Consider the following 16,625-nt stretch of genomic DNA (forward strand, 5'->3'; position numbering starts at 1 on the left):
AGACTGCCACAAAGACGAAAATCTGAAGCTTGATATTTTTGCCAAACTGCCTTTTTTAAGAAGGTTTTATCACTTCTGACAAAAATCCTTTGTATTTCTTAATGTTTGTGAATTTGACAGATGGAAGCTATTCTTGTTTTTGCTTTGGTCTCTTTCCCCTGATGACTAGTAAATGTGAATATTTTCCCACAGGAAACAAAAACTACGTATAAGCTGTCAGGTTTACTGGCCCACACATACTTCTTACTTCCTGAACCACATGGTCATGTTCTTTGCCTATCTCCCTATTAGGCTGACAGTCTTTTCCTTAATGATTTATAATTGCTCTTTATACAGCTATTAAACCCTCGATATATATGCTGTCAATACTACCCCAAGTTGAATTTACTTTCAAGTTTGATTAAGGTGGAGTCTGACACACTGAACTGTATTCCAGTCAAAACAATGTTTTCCTTTATATTATTAGTCTTCCTCCGCCTAAGATCAAACATCCTATTTTTAATAATAATTTCATTTTTTTTACATTTAAGTAATTAACCTGACATTAAATCTGTTTGCAATATGCAGCACAGACATAATTTTCCTCGAGTCATTTGGTTCAATAACCTATCGCTTCCCTATGGATACGAAATGTTATCTTTACCATAAATTCACACACACAGATGCACACATACACTCTCCTAACTTTCTATCCCAAACCTTTAATGTCTAACAACTAATTTAACATTGTGTACATCACCTCTCACCACACTGCTGATGTTTCTGATTTTCTTTGCAACACTCATGTATTTATTCTTGCAGGTGAACAAGTTCAAAAATACCCCTACTAGAATTCTGACCAAGGCTATTTAAATTTATGGATTAATTTAGAGAAAACTCAGCTTTGTAATAAAAAGTCTTCCATTTAGGAAGGAAAGTAGTCATCTATACCTTTCAGGAAAGCCAACAGCAGTCCACGTTTTCTGTGTATTTCTTGTCAGTTCCTTGAAATTCTATATGTTGGTGGCACTGTGAATTGGATCTTGAACCCTGATATTTTCTGACTAACCTACGCTAATATGTGGGAAACCTATGGATTTCTGTATATTTATTTTTACCCAACCACTTTATCAAGGTGCACACGCTTAGATAAGGGTTCCCAAGGTATTCCTAAGTGGAGGTTTGTTAAAAACAAATCCCCAGACTACACCTGAACAGAAAATATAAGTGTGTTTGGGAAAGAGGATAGTGAGGTATCTTCATTACTGTATTTTTGACAAATTTTCTGGATGATCTTGACTCTCATCCATATTTAGGAACTAGTAGGTTAGACCACCAAATTGGGAGCTGAAGTACACTAATAGTCACACTATCCATGAAGTTTTAGATGACTTCCCACATTAAAAACTCCAGAAGCTACCACTGAAATAACCCCACTGGAGACAAAGTTAGTATATCACAGAAGCTACAGAAATGTACCAAAGCTTTAGTTATATTCAAGGAGAGATCACAGGAAATACCAGGTATAAGAAAGATTTGATAAAACACTATATACATATATAAAATATCTACTTGAGCTCTACACTCTGAAATTCCTGCAAAGTATGGAAAGTATCTTAAAACTAAATTATTCTTTGGTCTGATGACACCAAAGACGACCTCTCTGGATCAATAAAATATCCCATCAACATGTCCCTCTGTAGAACAAGAAGCATGACTATCAGCATTACTCCATAAAAACAGAAGAAATACACTACTGTGAAAACCACTAACAGCTACTATTTTGATTTAAGATGGCAAACTGAGCCGCAAACTAATCCTAAGATATCCCAACATACTTTACTAATATGAAAATCTAAGCTGACATTCCATCAATTCCACTGAGAATGAGCAAAAGAAACAGAGTAAGTACAGAGCAGCAAGCATTCCAAGTGGAAGACAGCTCATCTTTTGGGTCCTTAAGCTTTCACAGTGAAATGTTCCTGGACTCCCGGATGCTGGAGGTCAGATGGGCAAAACTCTGCTAGGGCAGCAGGAGAGCAAATGTTTGTCAGGGATCTAAGTCACTTCACATGAAAACAGTGACACCTGGTAGCTCTGGACAAGACTCGTCACAACCCTATAGAGCTCTTGCTCCCACGTGGCTAACAAACAGGGATGCAGTGTCACCCAATCTCATAAGAACCCTAAAAATCAGGACTTACAGTTCACAAATGCTGAAAGAAGTTAAATTTATCCAAAATCAGCTGGCTTATAAGGAGCAGAGATGGAATTCAAACCTTTTTTTCCCTACTTTTATCACAGTGTTGTTATCTACAATAGCATGCTAACTTATAATTTTTATTTTCAGCACATACTCTCATTTGTTATTTCATTTGCTTCCCACATTTCTACAAATTAGAAACAGAAATCACCTACCACATTTCCCAAACGATGAAACAAGTTCAGCTAAAATGAACTATTGTATGCGAAATCACTTTGAAAATATAAAATACAAATGCAAGGTGCCATTAAAAATAAGTGAGTCACTAAGTTTCTGTCAGTACTAAAATCAAGATTATTATTCTAACAGATTATAGAGAGCTCTTTCCAGCTTCCAAGCAGGGACAATAACGTGAATTGTTCCAAAAGAAAGAAAAGCAAGGAGAGAAGTGTTTCACCACATCCAACAAGGTAACAGAATTCAGAAACCTCAGGCACATCTGTCTCCTACTCAGGCCCTAGAAACAGGCCTGAAATATTTATCCTCCACAGCCACTAGGAACAGTGGTTAGAAAGACAGACAACCGAAAGCAAAGAGAATGAGGAGACTTAGCAAAGATACAAAAGAAGATGCCACGAGTTCACCACAAAAGAATGAGGAAGCGGGTGCCTGGGTGGCTCAGTTGGTTGAGTCACTGCCTTCGGCTCAGGTCATGAACCTGGAGTCCCGGGATCGAGTCCCACATCAGGCTCCCTGCTCAGCGGGGAGTCCGCTTCTCCCTCTGACCCTCTTCCCTCTCGTACTCTCTCTCATTCTCTCTCTCTCTCAAATAAATAAATAAAAAATATTAAAAAAAAAAAAAAAAGAATGAGGAAGCAAGGGAGACTGGCCTAAGGTCCGCCGCCCAGGACCCCGCAGACCCTCAAGCGCAGGTAGGCAGGCGCCAGCCACTGCTGGGCGCACCCGAACAGCAGCAGGGTGCCAATGAGAAGCAAACACAAGACATGTCACTGGACAGTCTCCTGTCTGTTCCGATTACTGCCACAATGTAAAAATATCAAACAGAAGATTTTTCAGTGGTCACAGTTACCAAGAGTGCTAACTAAATATAAACACCCTGTTCAATTATCATAATGGTTACAACTATTGTTCATTAAGCTACAAAAAGGAAATATGACTCCATATAGCTATAGCCAGAAATATGAGAAAATGGGCCTCTAAATGTCTTAAGAGAACTGGGGAGACAAAGAATATTCTAGCCCATTAGGAACAAAAATATAGTCTTAATTTTTACTAGAAAGTTCAAAGTGCAATTACCTGAGTGACTGTGCCACTATGTTTTCACATATTGTCAGACAATGGTTCACGCGGTCTTTCTTGGTGGCTGAGAGTTCTTTCTTTCTAAAAGAAAAAACAAGGAAAAGTGAACATGTATTGAATTATCCACTCCACCAATTTCCACATATCATTCATTCATTCCATAGCACTTCCGGACCACCAGGAAGAAACCGCATACTCCATGCTGGGGGGCAGAGTGGGGTCAGCTGGGGGAGGCACAAATGAGCTCAACTAAAGGCTTCCTAAACTACACCACTCCATAGAAAAGTTGGGTGATGTCACTGATGCACCTATTTTTCCCATTTTAGAGGAGAAACTGCAGTGCAGTGACTCGCCCAAGATCACACCGACGGAGGGGGCACATGATTCAATGAAACACAGCATCATCCCTACCCTTCATACCAAGTTGCCTCTACTGCTCAAAATCACATTGTAACTGATGGCAGACCTCATGTTCTTGGTGGAGAGACTGACCACTTCTACACCCCCAGACAAGCTTGGAAGAAGCCTCCTGTAAGGACTTCTGGGGCAACACAAGGAGACAAACAGCCCGCTCAAGATCAGAGTAAAGGTGCTTGCTTCCCACCCAAACATGCAGCTTCAGACACCTTTGAGATATGCACCTTCAAAACAAGGGACAGAGGGATGATCCAAAGAGGAAGCCAAAAATTAAACCCGGCTGAAGAACTACATTCAGAGAAGAATTTGAGTGTGGTTACCAGTACCTCATACTAACTAGAAACAGCGAAACCAGAAGACTACTAGTTTTTGAGGGAATTATATTACCAAAGGGGTAGGGGTCTAATCTGCGAACACCTGTGACTGTTAAGTCCCCAATGCAACCCTCAGGGTCCAAAAAGTGGATCTGAAGGAACAGGCTATTACAAACTATACCATCCAACAAAGGCAACGCCTCCAAAAGGCACTTCAGACGTGGCTGGAGCAGAAAAGGGGCAAGGACAAACCTCCAAAGGGGGAAGCCAGGAGCCAAAAAGAACAGGCAGGGGTTTCGAACAAGAAAAGAATCAGGGCCTGAGCGAGAAGCCTTCATAGCAAGTAGAGAGGAGGCTTCCCAATGACTGGCCAATTATTAGAGACCATCATTACAGGGTCTGGTGAGTATGTCTTTCCCACTGGTCTCTTTCCTAAAGAGGACTTTTACTAGTAAGTTAATACTGCAGACTGCCTCCTAGTCATCCACCCAAACACCAATCTTTCCTTCTTGGACACATGCCCCCCAGTTAGAAGTTCCATTGCTTAGCCTCCCTGTAGGTAGGGAAAGACACACGCCTTCATTCTCACAGATAAAATGGGAATGGAAGTGATATATGGAGTATCTGCCTCAGCAGCTTATCCTGGGTATTCTAGTCCCTCGAACTAGAGCAAACGTGCCTAACACCCAGTTTTTGATTGTACAGATAAAGACAAGAAGATTGAACCAACAGAACCAACAGGATGGGAGGAGCCTGAGTCCCTAAGTGACCACAAGAAGCAGAGGGTTCTCACCTCCCATCCTCAGGAGCCACCCACTTCAAAAGCACTATAATGGAAACAACCTAAATATCCTTCACCCGGTAGACGGACAAACCAACCCCCACAACCAGACCACAGAATACTGCTTGGCAATAAAAAGGAGCAAAACCACTACTACACACAAGGTGAATCTCAATGTACCAGATTCAAGACTACATAGTGGTGGATTCCATCTCTGTGATGCTCTGGAAGAGACAAACTACAGGAACAGAAAGTGATCAGTAATTTACAGGGGCTGGAGAGAGGAGTGGCGCAAAGAGGTAGGGGAAGCTTGGGGGGTGAGAACACTGGGCTAAACCCCTACTGTGTAGTAGTTACATGCATTTGTCAAAGCTTACAGAAGTACACTAAACAGGGTACACTGTGCTCTTTGTAAACGGCACCTTGATTTTAAGAAGAAAGTGCTCTGAGAATTAAAATGTTCTCTTCTTTAAACTGCCAGATTAATTTCTCCATTACAAAAGCTTAGAATTAATTTGCCCAGTGTAAGACCACCATCAAGAAAATTAAAGAACATTGACCATTTTAAGCATTTAGGAAGCAAACTAACTTACCTATCCATTACCTTTTGATTTCCAAAGTGAAAATCTGCCCAAGGCCTTAAAGGAACTGAATTCACATACCAGGGTACCAGAAAAAGTCACCAGCTTCACAGTAATTACACACACGCCTGATGGAGAACGGCCAGGCCAGTGGAACATTTACCTTTCCAGAGCAATAGATACAAATACCAGCCCTAACAGGAACTTTGCCTCCCTCTTCATGTATGGGCTAAACCAAAAGAGTACAGTGAGCAGCAAACAGCACAGCTGTCAGGCCTGCACCTGATTTCAAGAAGACCAGCCTTGCCAGAACCTGAGTAAATGTGCATGAAACGAGCAAAAAGTCAAAGACGGAATATGAATCTCACCCAAGAAAATAAAAATACATTCTTCTGTTGTCTATTTCCCTCTCGCTCCTCCTCCTTGTGGCGCTCCCGGTGGGGAAAGCCTGCCCTATTCCCCTGGGGCTCCCCTGGGGCTCCGTCCCCCACCCCGCAAGCCAGCCTCCAGGCCACTCTGGTAATGACTGCTCCAGAAGTCGCCTTCCCAGGATGACAGACTAAGAGCAAGGGCCACAGCACCTCCGTTACTAGCACTCAGCACAACGCCTGCACTTCACAGATGTTCATAAAGAGCCGATAAGGAAATGGATAAATCAACATTGTCTGTAGAAGAATAAGTAAAATACACATTAAAATGGGCTCAAAAGTTGAGTCAGTCTTTCAGATAGGATTCAGAAGATAAATGATAATTACTTTGAACCTGAGTTTCTGGAACCAAGAGATGGAAAAAAAAAAAAAGTAGAAACAGCAAAGCTACTAAAAAAAAAAAAAAAGGCAGCCTTGGCGTGATCCCTACTGGAGCTCAAAGGCTATGGGAAACGGAGCCTGTGCAATCCCACCTGCCACACTCTAGACAGCCAATCACAGGTCTCTTAGCAGCAGCTTCCATGATCCTTATTATGAAAAGAGGACAGTATACTTTCTATCTTACAGCTAAGAAGAAAGCACACATATTTCAAGTTTCTCTTCTTACCTGATTCACAATCACTTCCTAGCAATGATGAAATTTGAACCTTTTCCACACAAAAATCGATAGCCCAAGAATCACAAAATTCTGCAGGCAGTTTTCAATGGTGCTAAACAAGCCATTGAAATTCAAACAATAATTAGTAAGTACTTGTTTTGTGTGAGAAGCATAAACACAAACCATCTGATTGCTACCAAATACTTTAATTTTGCTCTGTTTTTCTCAAATCCATTGTCATTGCCGACATGGCTAAACGTGTGAAATTGACACATCATTAAAGAACTACACAATTTTACTACATCAGAATCAAACTCTGAAAAATGCCTGCTTAAAAAGGCAGACAAGTGTAACTTAATCCTGTAAAAAGCACCCCCTCTTTTATCACACTGAAGAATATCCATATTTTAAAGCGTGGGATCGAACTTTACCCTCAGACACCCCAACGAAGAGACATTCACAAAAACTATCAGAAAAGGGGAAAAACAATCATTCCAGTATTACCCACTGAAAGCGACAAGCACACCAACACAATGCACACAGCACACGCTACCGCCCCGTGGTGCCCGCTGCCAAACGCAGTCTAACCAGGCCCATTAGAACATGGCCTCAGGCTACTTTCCAGTCGTCCACATTCTCCAACCTTCAGGCAACTCTAGCCACTCGGAATAACTCAGTAGTTTAGGTCGTGCATCTTCAAACTCAGTTCCTGTATAGTCTATGGTCTCTGCTTGAAATACCTCCTTGCTATCTTATTTTGTCCAATAAGCAAACTTGGAAACTTAAGAAAACCACAACCACTTCATTCCCCCATGGAATTTAACTCCAACTGATGAACCGATATGTCAAACTGGCTTGTTCTACATGAAAAGTAAGTATGGAAATTAAGGACAAAAGGGAACTGCCTTTTCTGAGCAGGAACTCGATCAACAGGGTAAGCAGTCCGGACTCTTCCAACTTGGGTAAATGCAATCATGTTAACTTCACCTTCAAAACGCAAACTTCAGTCAGCCCCTCTTCCGTGCTGAAGCAATGTGCACAGAAACACACATTTGCAAGGAGGCACCTAAAAAAGGCCAGGCCACAAAAGCATGCTAGAACCACATTAATTACCGAAGAATGAATTCTAAGAATGGGAATTCAAGCTCTCATCTAAATTCTTATTGTTAAAAAATGTAGTTCCAGGTGGAGGGCTGGCAGGGGAAAGGCCTGGACTCCACAGGAACTTGGAAAAACGCTGCTTGCCTTGCGCTTTTTGGGCTCTGAACACTCACCTTCCGGTGGAACCTGCACAGCCCAGCCAGCGAGCAGGACCGAAGCCTCCCCACTGCCCCCGCCTCCGGCCACTTCACTTGCAGCAAGTACGGTACTAATGTGAGTGCTCCTAAAGCATTAGGGCTCCTTCAGACAGATTTTAAGAAGGAATGGGACACCAAAAATCATTCTGGAATTATGTATCATACCTAATTTAAAAATAAAAGTGCTGTTTGATTAGGGGGACCAAGGACTAAGATTTCCCCAATCTACAGTCCGTGTCATAGAAAAGACCATTAAAATAAAATCTTTCTTGGAGCGCCTGGGTGGCTCAGTCAGGTAAGTGTCCAAATTCTTGATTTTGGCTCAGGTCATGATCTCAGGATAGTAAGATCAACCTCCCATTGGGCTCTGCGCTCAGCATGGAGTCTGCTTGTCCCTCGACTTCCCCCACCCTGCCCCACTTGCTCTCTCTTTCTCTCTACAATAAATATTTTTAAAAAGTAAAAAATAAAAAAATAGTCTTTCTTACTGGTGATCTAACCAAATACAGTAATAATCACTACCTAAAAAAAGGTGCATTTCAAAAAACCAATCTGTTAAGCTAAATGAAAAAAGTCTTTTCTTCATTATGTGTATGTGTTTAGTTCTATACAATTTTATGAGCTGTGTAAGTTTATGGATCCACCACAGACATAGAACATTTCCATCACCACAAGGGCCCCTCTTAGAGCCACAGCGCCACCCCCCCCACCCTCTACCCACCACACTCTCCCTAACCCTGGCAACCTCTCATCCAGTCTCATTTCCTAAAACCATGTCCTTTCAAAAATATTACATATTAAAGAGTTTGTAGCCTTTCAGGACTGGCTGTTTTCACTGGCATGATTTCCTTAGGAGTTACCTATGTTGTGGCAGGTATCCGGAGCAGCTTAACCATTCACCTGTCGAAGGACATCAAAGCAGCTTAACCATCAGCAGCAGCTTAACCATTCACCTGTCGAAGGACATCGAAGCTGCTTAACCAGCAGCAGCAGCTTAACCATTCACCTGTCGAAGGACATCGAAGCTGCTTAACCAGCAGCAGCAGCTTAACCATTCACCTGTCGAAGGACATCGAAGCTGCTTAACCAGCAGCAGCAGCTTAACCATTCACCTGTCGAAGGACATCGAAGCTGCTTAACCAGCAGCAGCAGCTTAACCATTCACCTGTCGAAGGACATCAGAGCTGATTCCACATTTTGGCTATTATGAATAAAGCTACCATAAACACCTATGTACAAGTTCTTACGGGAACAGAATTTTTCAGTTCTCTGGGATAAATGCTCAGGAGTACAACTGCCAGGTCAAACAGTAATTGCACATTCTCTTCTATAAAAAACTGCCAAACTGTTTTCCAGAGTAGCCATACTATTTTCTATGCCCACCAGCAATGATTAAGTGACGACCCAGTTTCGGCTGTGCCAGCATTTGGTGCTGTCAAAGTGATCATTTAGAAACATAAATCAGATCACTTGTTTTACCACACAAGTATGCACCTGGGCAGAGTAAAGTCCAAAGTCCTTATTACACTGTGCACAAAGTCCCATTCGGTTGACCCTCATCTCTAATCTCCCACCTCTCTAACCTTGTCTATTTCTGCCCTTCATTTTGTTTCCGCTACTGGCCTCCTTACTATTCCTCAAATATGAACGCACACTGTTTTCTGTTCTCTCCCTGGATCTCTACTTCCAGATATCCAAACAACTTGCTCCCTCCACTCTGCTCCAGTAGAACCTTCTCGGTGCACTTATGCCCTAAATAAAATTGCACACTCCTTCTCCCCCTTATTCTGTTTTGTTTTCTCCATAGTATTCATCACTACTGGTCTTGCTCACTGCTGTAACCCCAGGGCCCAGAACACGGCCTGGCACAAAACCAGCACTTGGTTGAAAGGGCTCCTTCCAAGTCATCAAGTCCAGTCCCCACTTAAGTCCCCATTCCCACTGGGAGCTCTTCAAGCCCACTGTGGCTCATGTGTCAGGGTCACAGCCCACTTTGGGGCTACACAAATGCTCGATGGCCCTGGGACAGAGAAGTGACATTGCCTCAGCTATACCTGGACATACACAAACAGCCCAAGTCTTCCCTCACAAATGCTGACAGTGTTGTTAACAGAACCTGACCATCTACAGCGGGGCTTTTCAAACTTTTAGTGTGCACACAGATTGCTCACAGAGCTTGTCAAAATGCAGACTCTGATTTGGTACATCTCAGGTGGGGGAAAGAGTCTGTACTCCTTATACGCTCACAATGACAGCAAACTGCTGGCCTGAGACCACACTTTGAGCAGCAAGGATCTATGGCAGATCGTATCTCTAACACATATTTAGCACCCGAGCTGATTCAGTTCAGCACATTGACCAGTGTCTTGTACGGTGTTTTATTTTTTCCTTCTTGCCTGAATAAGACCAAATGTCTTGAGGGTGGACCACTCCAAGGTCAGATGGCTGGCTCACCTTCAGGAACTAGAGCTAACAGGGGTGGGGACGCTCTCAGGTGGAGAGAATATGTCAGCAGTCCACTTGAAAGTCAGGACAATGTGAAACCCCTGCCATTACAGTTCCAAGTCCTTCTTTTAAAAAAAATTATTGTCCATGTATGAACTGTCACTGAATTATACACTTCAAAATGGTTCATTTTATGTACTGTGAATTTCACCTCCAAATAAATAAATAAGAAATTCTACACTATTATACAGCAATTAAGAATTTTATATATATATACACCGCTATGGAACATATATGATATATAGCGGAATATCCATGATATACTGCTCTTTGAGAAATACAGGGTGATCTCAGTCATGCAAACAAAAACTGAGACACATTTAAATGCCTGGATATGCATTAAAAAATCAGAGAAGACAAAATAAGTTTAATAATTGTTATTTTTAGGGAACGAGACTAGGATAGATCTTCTGTGCTGTTTGGAAATGTTTTACGATATATATGTGTAACTTTTATAATTTTTTAAACTAGTTAATAGAAAGTAACCAGAAAAGAAATGCTTCACAAAAGTGGTCCGATCATATTTACTCTAGGGATGGGCAAGCTACAGCCTGCCTATTTTGGGCTGGTTTGCAAGCTAAGTGTTTTCACATCTTTAAATGGTTGATGATGATAATAATAATAATAGTTCGTGACATATGAAAATTACATGAAATTCAAATTTCAAAGTCATCAATAAAATGTTACTGGAACACAGCCACGCTCACCTGTTTACGTACTGCCTCTGGCTGCTTTAATTCTACCACCAAGGTGAGTAGCTGTGACAGAGGCACTGGGCCCACAAAGCCTAAAAATGGCCCCCTCTCTGACCCTTTACATAAAACCTTTGCCAACGTTCATAAATCAGAAGACTTAACATTGTTAAGGTGCCAATACCCCCAAATCGATCTACAGATCCAATGCCATCCCTATCAGAATCCTAGCTGGCTTCTTTGCGCAATCTGACAATCTGATCTTACAACCATATAGAAACACACAGAGCCCAGCGATAGCCACAACTATCTTAAGGACAAAGTTCGAGGACTCAAATTTCATGATTTGAAATTGTGATTAAAAAAAAAACTATAGTAATCAAGACTGTATAGTATTGGTAGAAGACAGACATTTAGACCAATTAAAAGTCCAGGAAATCAAAAACTAATGATGATGATGATGTATGGTGATTAACATAACATAGTAAAATAAAAAAAATAAAAAGTCCAGGGGCGCCTGGGTGGCTCAGTCAGTTAAGCATCTGACTTCAGCTCAGGTCATGATCCTGGGGTCCTGGGATCAAGCCCCGTGACCCGGCTCTGCGCTCAGTGGGAGTCTGCTTCTCCTTCTGCCCCTCACCCAGCTTGTGCTCACTCTCTCTCAAATAAATAAAATCTTTAAAAAAAAATAAATAAGATTAAAAAAATAAAATAACGTAATGCTCGAGGCACCTGGGTGGCTCAGTTGGTTAAGCAGCTGCCTTCGGCTCAGGTCATGATTCCAGGATCCTGAAGTCGAGCCCCACATCGGGCTCCCTGCTCAGCAGGGAGCCTGCTTCTCTCTCTCCCTCTGCTGCTCCCCCTGTTTGTGCTCTCTTGCTCACTCTCCCTCTCTCTCTCTCTGTCAAATAAATAAAATCTTAAAAAAAAAAAGAATTGAAAGTCCAGAAATAAATCCATATATGTATGGGCTATTAATTTTTAACAAGGGTGCCAATATATTCAACGGGGAAAGAAGGATCTTTTCAATAAATGGTGCTGGGACAACTCGACATCCACACGCAAAAGAATGAAGAAGGACCCTAACCTTACGCCATATATAAAAATTAACTCAAAATGGATCAGATGTAAATGTAAACTCTAAAATTCTTAGAAGAAAACACAGGAATAGTACATGTCTGTGACCTTGAATTAGGCAACAGTTTCATAGCTACAACACCTAAAAGCACAGCAACCAAAGACAAAATAGAAAACTGGATTTCATCAAAATTGAAAACTTTTGTGCTTTACAAGGACACTACCAAGAAAATGAAGAGACAATCCACAGAAAGGAAGAATGTTTTAAAAATCATGTATCTGATAAGGGTCTAGTCCAGAATACATAAAAAATTGTTTCAATTCTACAATAAAAAAATAACTCAACTTTAAAAAATGGGAAAGAATAAGGACAAGGGCTTACAAACTAAGTAGAAGAAAGACTGGGGCACCTGGTGGCTCAGTCAGTACAGTGAGCGACTCTTGATCTTGGGGTCCTGAGTGCGAGCCCCATGTTGGGTGTTGGGAAGGGGACGAAGGGTGGGAGGGGGGAAGGGAGGGAGAAGAAAGGAAGTTAGAAAGAAGGGGCCAGGTCCCTCATCTCATTGTTCAGCCTCCTCACACAGACTCACCCTGCCTTAGAATGAACTCTCACCTGTTTGAGCTACTGCAGCAGGGTTTCCCGTTATTTGCAGCCAAATATATCCTGATGAGAACATCAACCTCAGCTAAATCACCTCACACTTGGCAGAGAGGAACAAGTCCTGTTGGTTCTACCTTCAGTCACTTTTCACCCTGCCACTGACAGCATCACGACAGAATCCGCCCCCATCTCTCACCGGACCACTTTAACAGCTTCTAACTGGTTTCCTGCTTCCGCCTCTGCTCCCCTTCACTCTGTTCTCAACCCGTATTCACTGTAAAATGGAACTCAAATCCTGCCACTCCTCCCACCAAACCCTGCAATGACTTCCCATCGCACCTAGAAAAGATGCCCATGTCTTTAATCCACCTACAAGGGAGGGCCGGCTCATCTGGTGTGGCACTCCGCTCCCTCTCTGAGCCCACCCCCTACTAAGAGTCTCCCTCTCACTACTTCAACCAACCAAACCGACCTCCTTGGTATTCCTCAAACAGGGGGCCTTTGGACCTCTTCCCCTGCCTGGAATGCCCCTCCTCCATACACCTTCACAGCTCTATCTCTGACCCTCTCCAGGTATTTACTCAAAAGCCACAATCTCAATGGCCCTTCCCTGGACACCCTATCTAAGACGTCAACACTTTGTCAATGCTGACATTTCCTAGTTCCTTCCCCTGCTTTGCTATTCCTCCTTCATTTATCACTCTCTAACATACTCTGTATTTTGCTTATCCATCTGGTTTATTGTCCATGTCCCTCACTGAAATGAAAACTTCACGAGGGCAGAGCTTTAACTGTTGACTGCTGCAGCCCTGCAGCTATTACCACAGAGGCATAATTTAGATGTTCAGTAAATACTTATCGATGAATGAAGAATTAAAGTCAGGGGGAAACCACGTGGGAATCTGATGGACAGTAAGAAAGTACCAAACGCAAATGTCATGGCCTCATAATTACAGGTAGGACCGTCCCCCTCTCCGGCATCCCCCTGCATGCCAGCCCTGCTGAGACGGTAGCCGGTCCCACCCAGCACCCCTGCATCCTACATGCTGAGCATCGAGCAGGCACTCAAGATACTTCAACTGAGGCCCACGCATGGCTGTGACACTGCAGCGCCACACACCAGAGAACCATAAAAATAGAACAGATACTTTCTAAATTGTTTTTGGACAATCCTACTTTGGCGAATGGATTTTTCAGCTGAAGCACCTGAACAGAAATGCCAAGATCCAAACTTGTAAGCAGAGTTTGTTACTCAAATTAATGAATACCTGCTTTCTCAACAGCAAAGTTCCAACAAATATGATTTATGCATTTTACTTAAAATAACTACAATTAGGCCAATGTAGTTGATTTCAGAGCATGCTAAAAAACTTTAGAAGTTACTATTCTGAAATACTTCTGTTTTAAATAACTTAAAATCTATCTTCATATATGCATGGTTTATATCTGTTAGGATACACAAGGAAAAGTATAATAGAGCTTGCCTCTGGGAATAAGGTACTCAGGAAAAAGGAATGGGAGAGAGACATTTTAATTACTACCTTTTTGTAATTTTAGAGTTTGCATCATGTGAGTGCACTACTTACACGAAAATAATAGATTACACTTTTAAAATAAGTCAATCACACAATACCTTAAAATAAAGTAATAAAACAACATCTATCTACTTTTGTCAAGGCAGCTTTAGAAAGAAACCTCTTTGTACCCATATTTTGAAGATAAGCAAATTCAGGTTCGTCAAATCAGCATAAGAAACAGATGGCAGATGTTTAGACTGACCCAGTGTTTGAACAAGCCCACAGACAGTGACAGCAGTAAGGTCTCTCTTCCCACCAGAGCCCTGCTTAGTGCTTCCTGTTACACAAGAGCCAGGCAATGTGTGAACTTGCATGACATCTACCTCCTGGAGAAGCACTACAAGAAAAGTCTGCAATGAATTATGATTATAAATTACTTGCTGTAGAAATAAGTCAAATTGTTTTTAAAAAATGTTTTATTCTTGGGCGCCTGGGTGGCACAGTCGGTTAAGCATCTGCCTTCGGCTCGGGTCATGATCCCAGGGTCCTGGGATCAAACCCCACATCGGGCTCCCTGCTCAGTGGGGAGCCTGCTTCTCCCTCTGCCTCTCGGCCTGCCACTCCCCCGTTTGTGCTCTCTCTCACCATATCTCTCTCTCAAATAAATAAATAAAATCTCCAAAAAAAAATGTTTTTCTCTATACATCCAAGAAGGTTTTTCACCTATTAAAATAAAAATTAATTTATTTCTAAAATTTTATCCTAACATATAAGTCAACACTACTCCTGGAATCCTCATTTTCTAATTAAACTCTCAGGACACAGCAAGGATCACGTCAGAAACATAACGAGTAAGAAAACATTACTAAAACTGAGAGGAAGCTCCTTAAAGGGGCTGCCCCTTGAAAACTGTCCTCATTAAATGCTACCATGTGCACATCCTGATGGAAAACGCAACGCCCCGAGGGGGAAAGCCTCGCGGAGACTTTGGCGGGGAAAGTACTTGGGTTCTGCGGGAAGGTATGGTCCCCAAGCACAAGCAACAGAGACCCCTAGCTTTCAAACAGTAGCAGGACGTGTCCAAAGAAGGAAGCAGGAGCCGCCCATGGGGACCGCAGGCAAGCTGGACCACAGTGCTGGTGTAATGCACATCCTTCATCCCGCAGCAATTAACCTCTCCCTCGGCAACGGCTGGTTTTTACGTCCAACTGAAAACAGGCAAGAAACTTCAGCCGACCCCTCCTAATAGTCACGTCAATTTTATTATTTCTCACTCCTTAATAATGACCTTCTAAGCAGCTCCCCGCTTACTCGGCAACCACAACTCAAGGGTCTGCAGACCAACTTGAGCTGACACAAGCGGGTCTCTTCCTGAGGCTACCAGTGCGATTCCCGAGCTAAGCTACGTGCCTCGAGAATCTGGGAAGACTGCTTGAGGCACCGGCTATGCAAAGGGCGCGCGGAACAGAATTCCCGCTGGGCCGGGCCCGCACTCCCGCGGCCTCCCCACCCCCGGCGGCCCAAAGGCATGATGTCACCACTCTCCCCCCATCGCTCCGGCTCCCATGCTCGCCGCGAATGTCCTGTGCCCCCGCGCTCCTCCCTCTCAGGGACGACCAGCCGGAAGGGAAGTGGCGGTCTCGGCTCCTCCAAGTTCTGCTCACGGCACAGCCCGCTTCTGGCAAATACAAAGCAGCAAGTTCCTCCCCTAACTTCGCAGGCCGGGAAAGGCAGAGGGCTGGGGCCGTGCCCGCCTCGGTGGCCTCAGGGAGGCCGGCGACGCCGTGCCCGCCTGCGGAGCGGCGCAGACCCACGCCAGGGGACCCGGGCATGGCCACGGGACGGGGTCTCGCCGCAGGAAGGGCGGCAGTGCGCGCCCTGAGTTCGGGGGGCCGCGGGGCCGGGGTCTGCAGGGGCGCCGCCGCCCCCGGCCGTCGCTGGGCCGGGAGCTGCAACGGGCCGTACTCACGGTCGATGCAGTGGCTCCTCGGCCACGGCCGGGCCGGGGGGCGGCGGGGGCGGCGGGGGCGGCGGCGGCTGCGGCTGAGGCAGCGGCGGCTGCGCCTGCGGCAGCGCCTGAACAGGCTGAGGCGGCGGCGGAGGCTGCTGCTGCTGCTGCTGCTGTTGCTGCTGAAAGGACTTGAGGGATTCGAAGGCCTTCATCAGCTTTTCTAGGGTCGCCATGGCGACCTCCCGCCCCGCAGGGACAGGCCCCCGAGCCCTCGAGCCGACCCGCGGCGCCGCTCAGCAGCGCGGCAATGAATGGGACTCGAGGCCGCGTACAGGAGCTGAACCGAGGCGCCCGGCCATCTTG

General features: G+C 44.0%; 1 protein-coding gene across 2 annotated transcripts in view; it reads right to left on the reverse strand.

Annotated features, from left to right (window-relative positions):
- Positions 1-16,625, reverse strand: part of HTT (huntingtin) — a 133,128-nt gene extending 116,503 nt beyond the window's left edge. For both annotated transcript variants that reach the window (XM_088021246.1, XM_028087305.2), the window contains exons 1-2: positions 16,281-16,625; positions 3,500-3,583 (exon numbers count right to left, since the gene is read on the reverse strand). In XM_088021246.1, coding sequence (XP_087877372.1) covers positions 3,500-3,583; positions 16,281-16,495 — 299 coding nt within the window. In that variant the 5' untranslated portion in view covers positions 16,496-16,625. The remainder of the gene's footprint in view (positions 1-3,499; positions 3,584-16,280) is intronic.

The sequence above is a fragment of the Eumetopias jubatus genome, unplaced genomic scaffold (genome assembly GCF_037043125.1).
Source record: "Eumetopias jubatus isolate StellerSeaLion01/CBP00866 unplaced genomic scaffold, mEumJub1_p1.0 scaffold_2, whole genome shotgun sequence".
Classification (NCBI taxonomy): domain Eukaryota; kingdom Metazoa; phylum Chordata; class Mammalia; order Carnivora; family Otariidae; genus Eumetopias; species Eumetopias jubatus.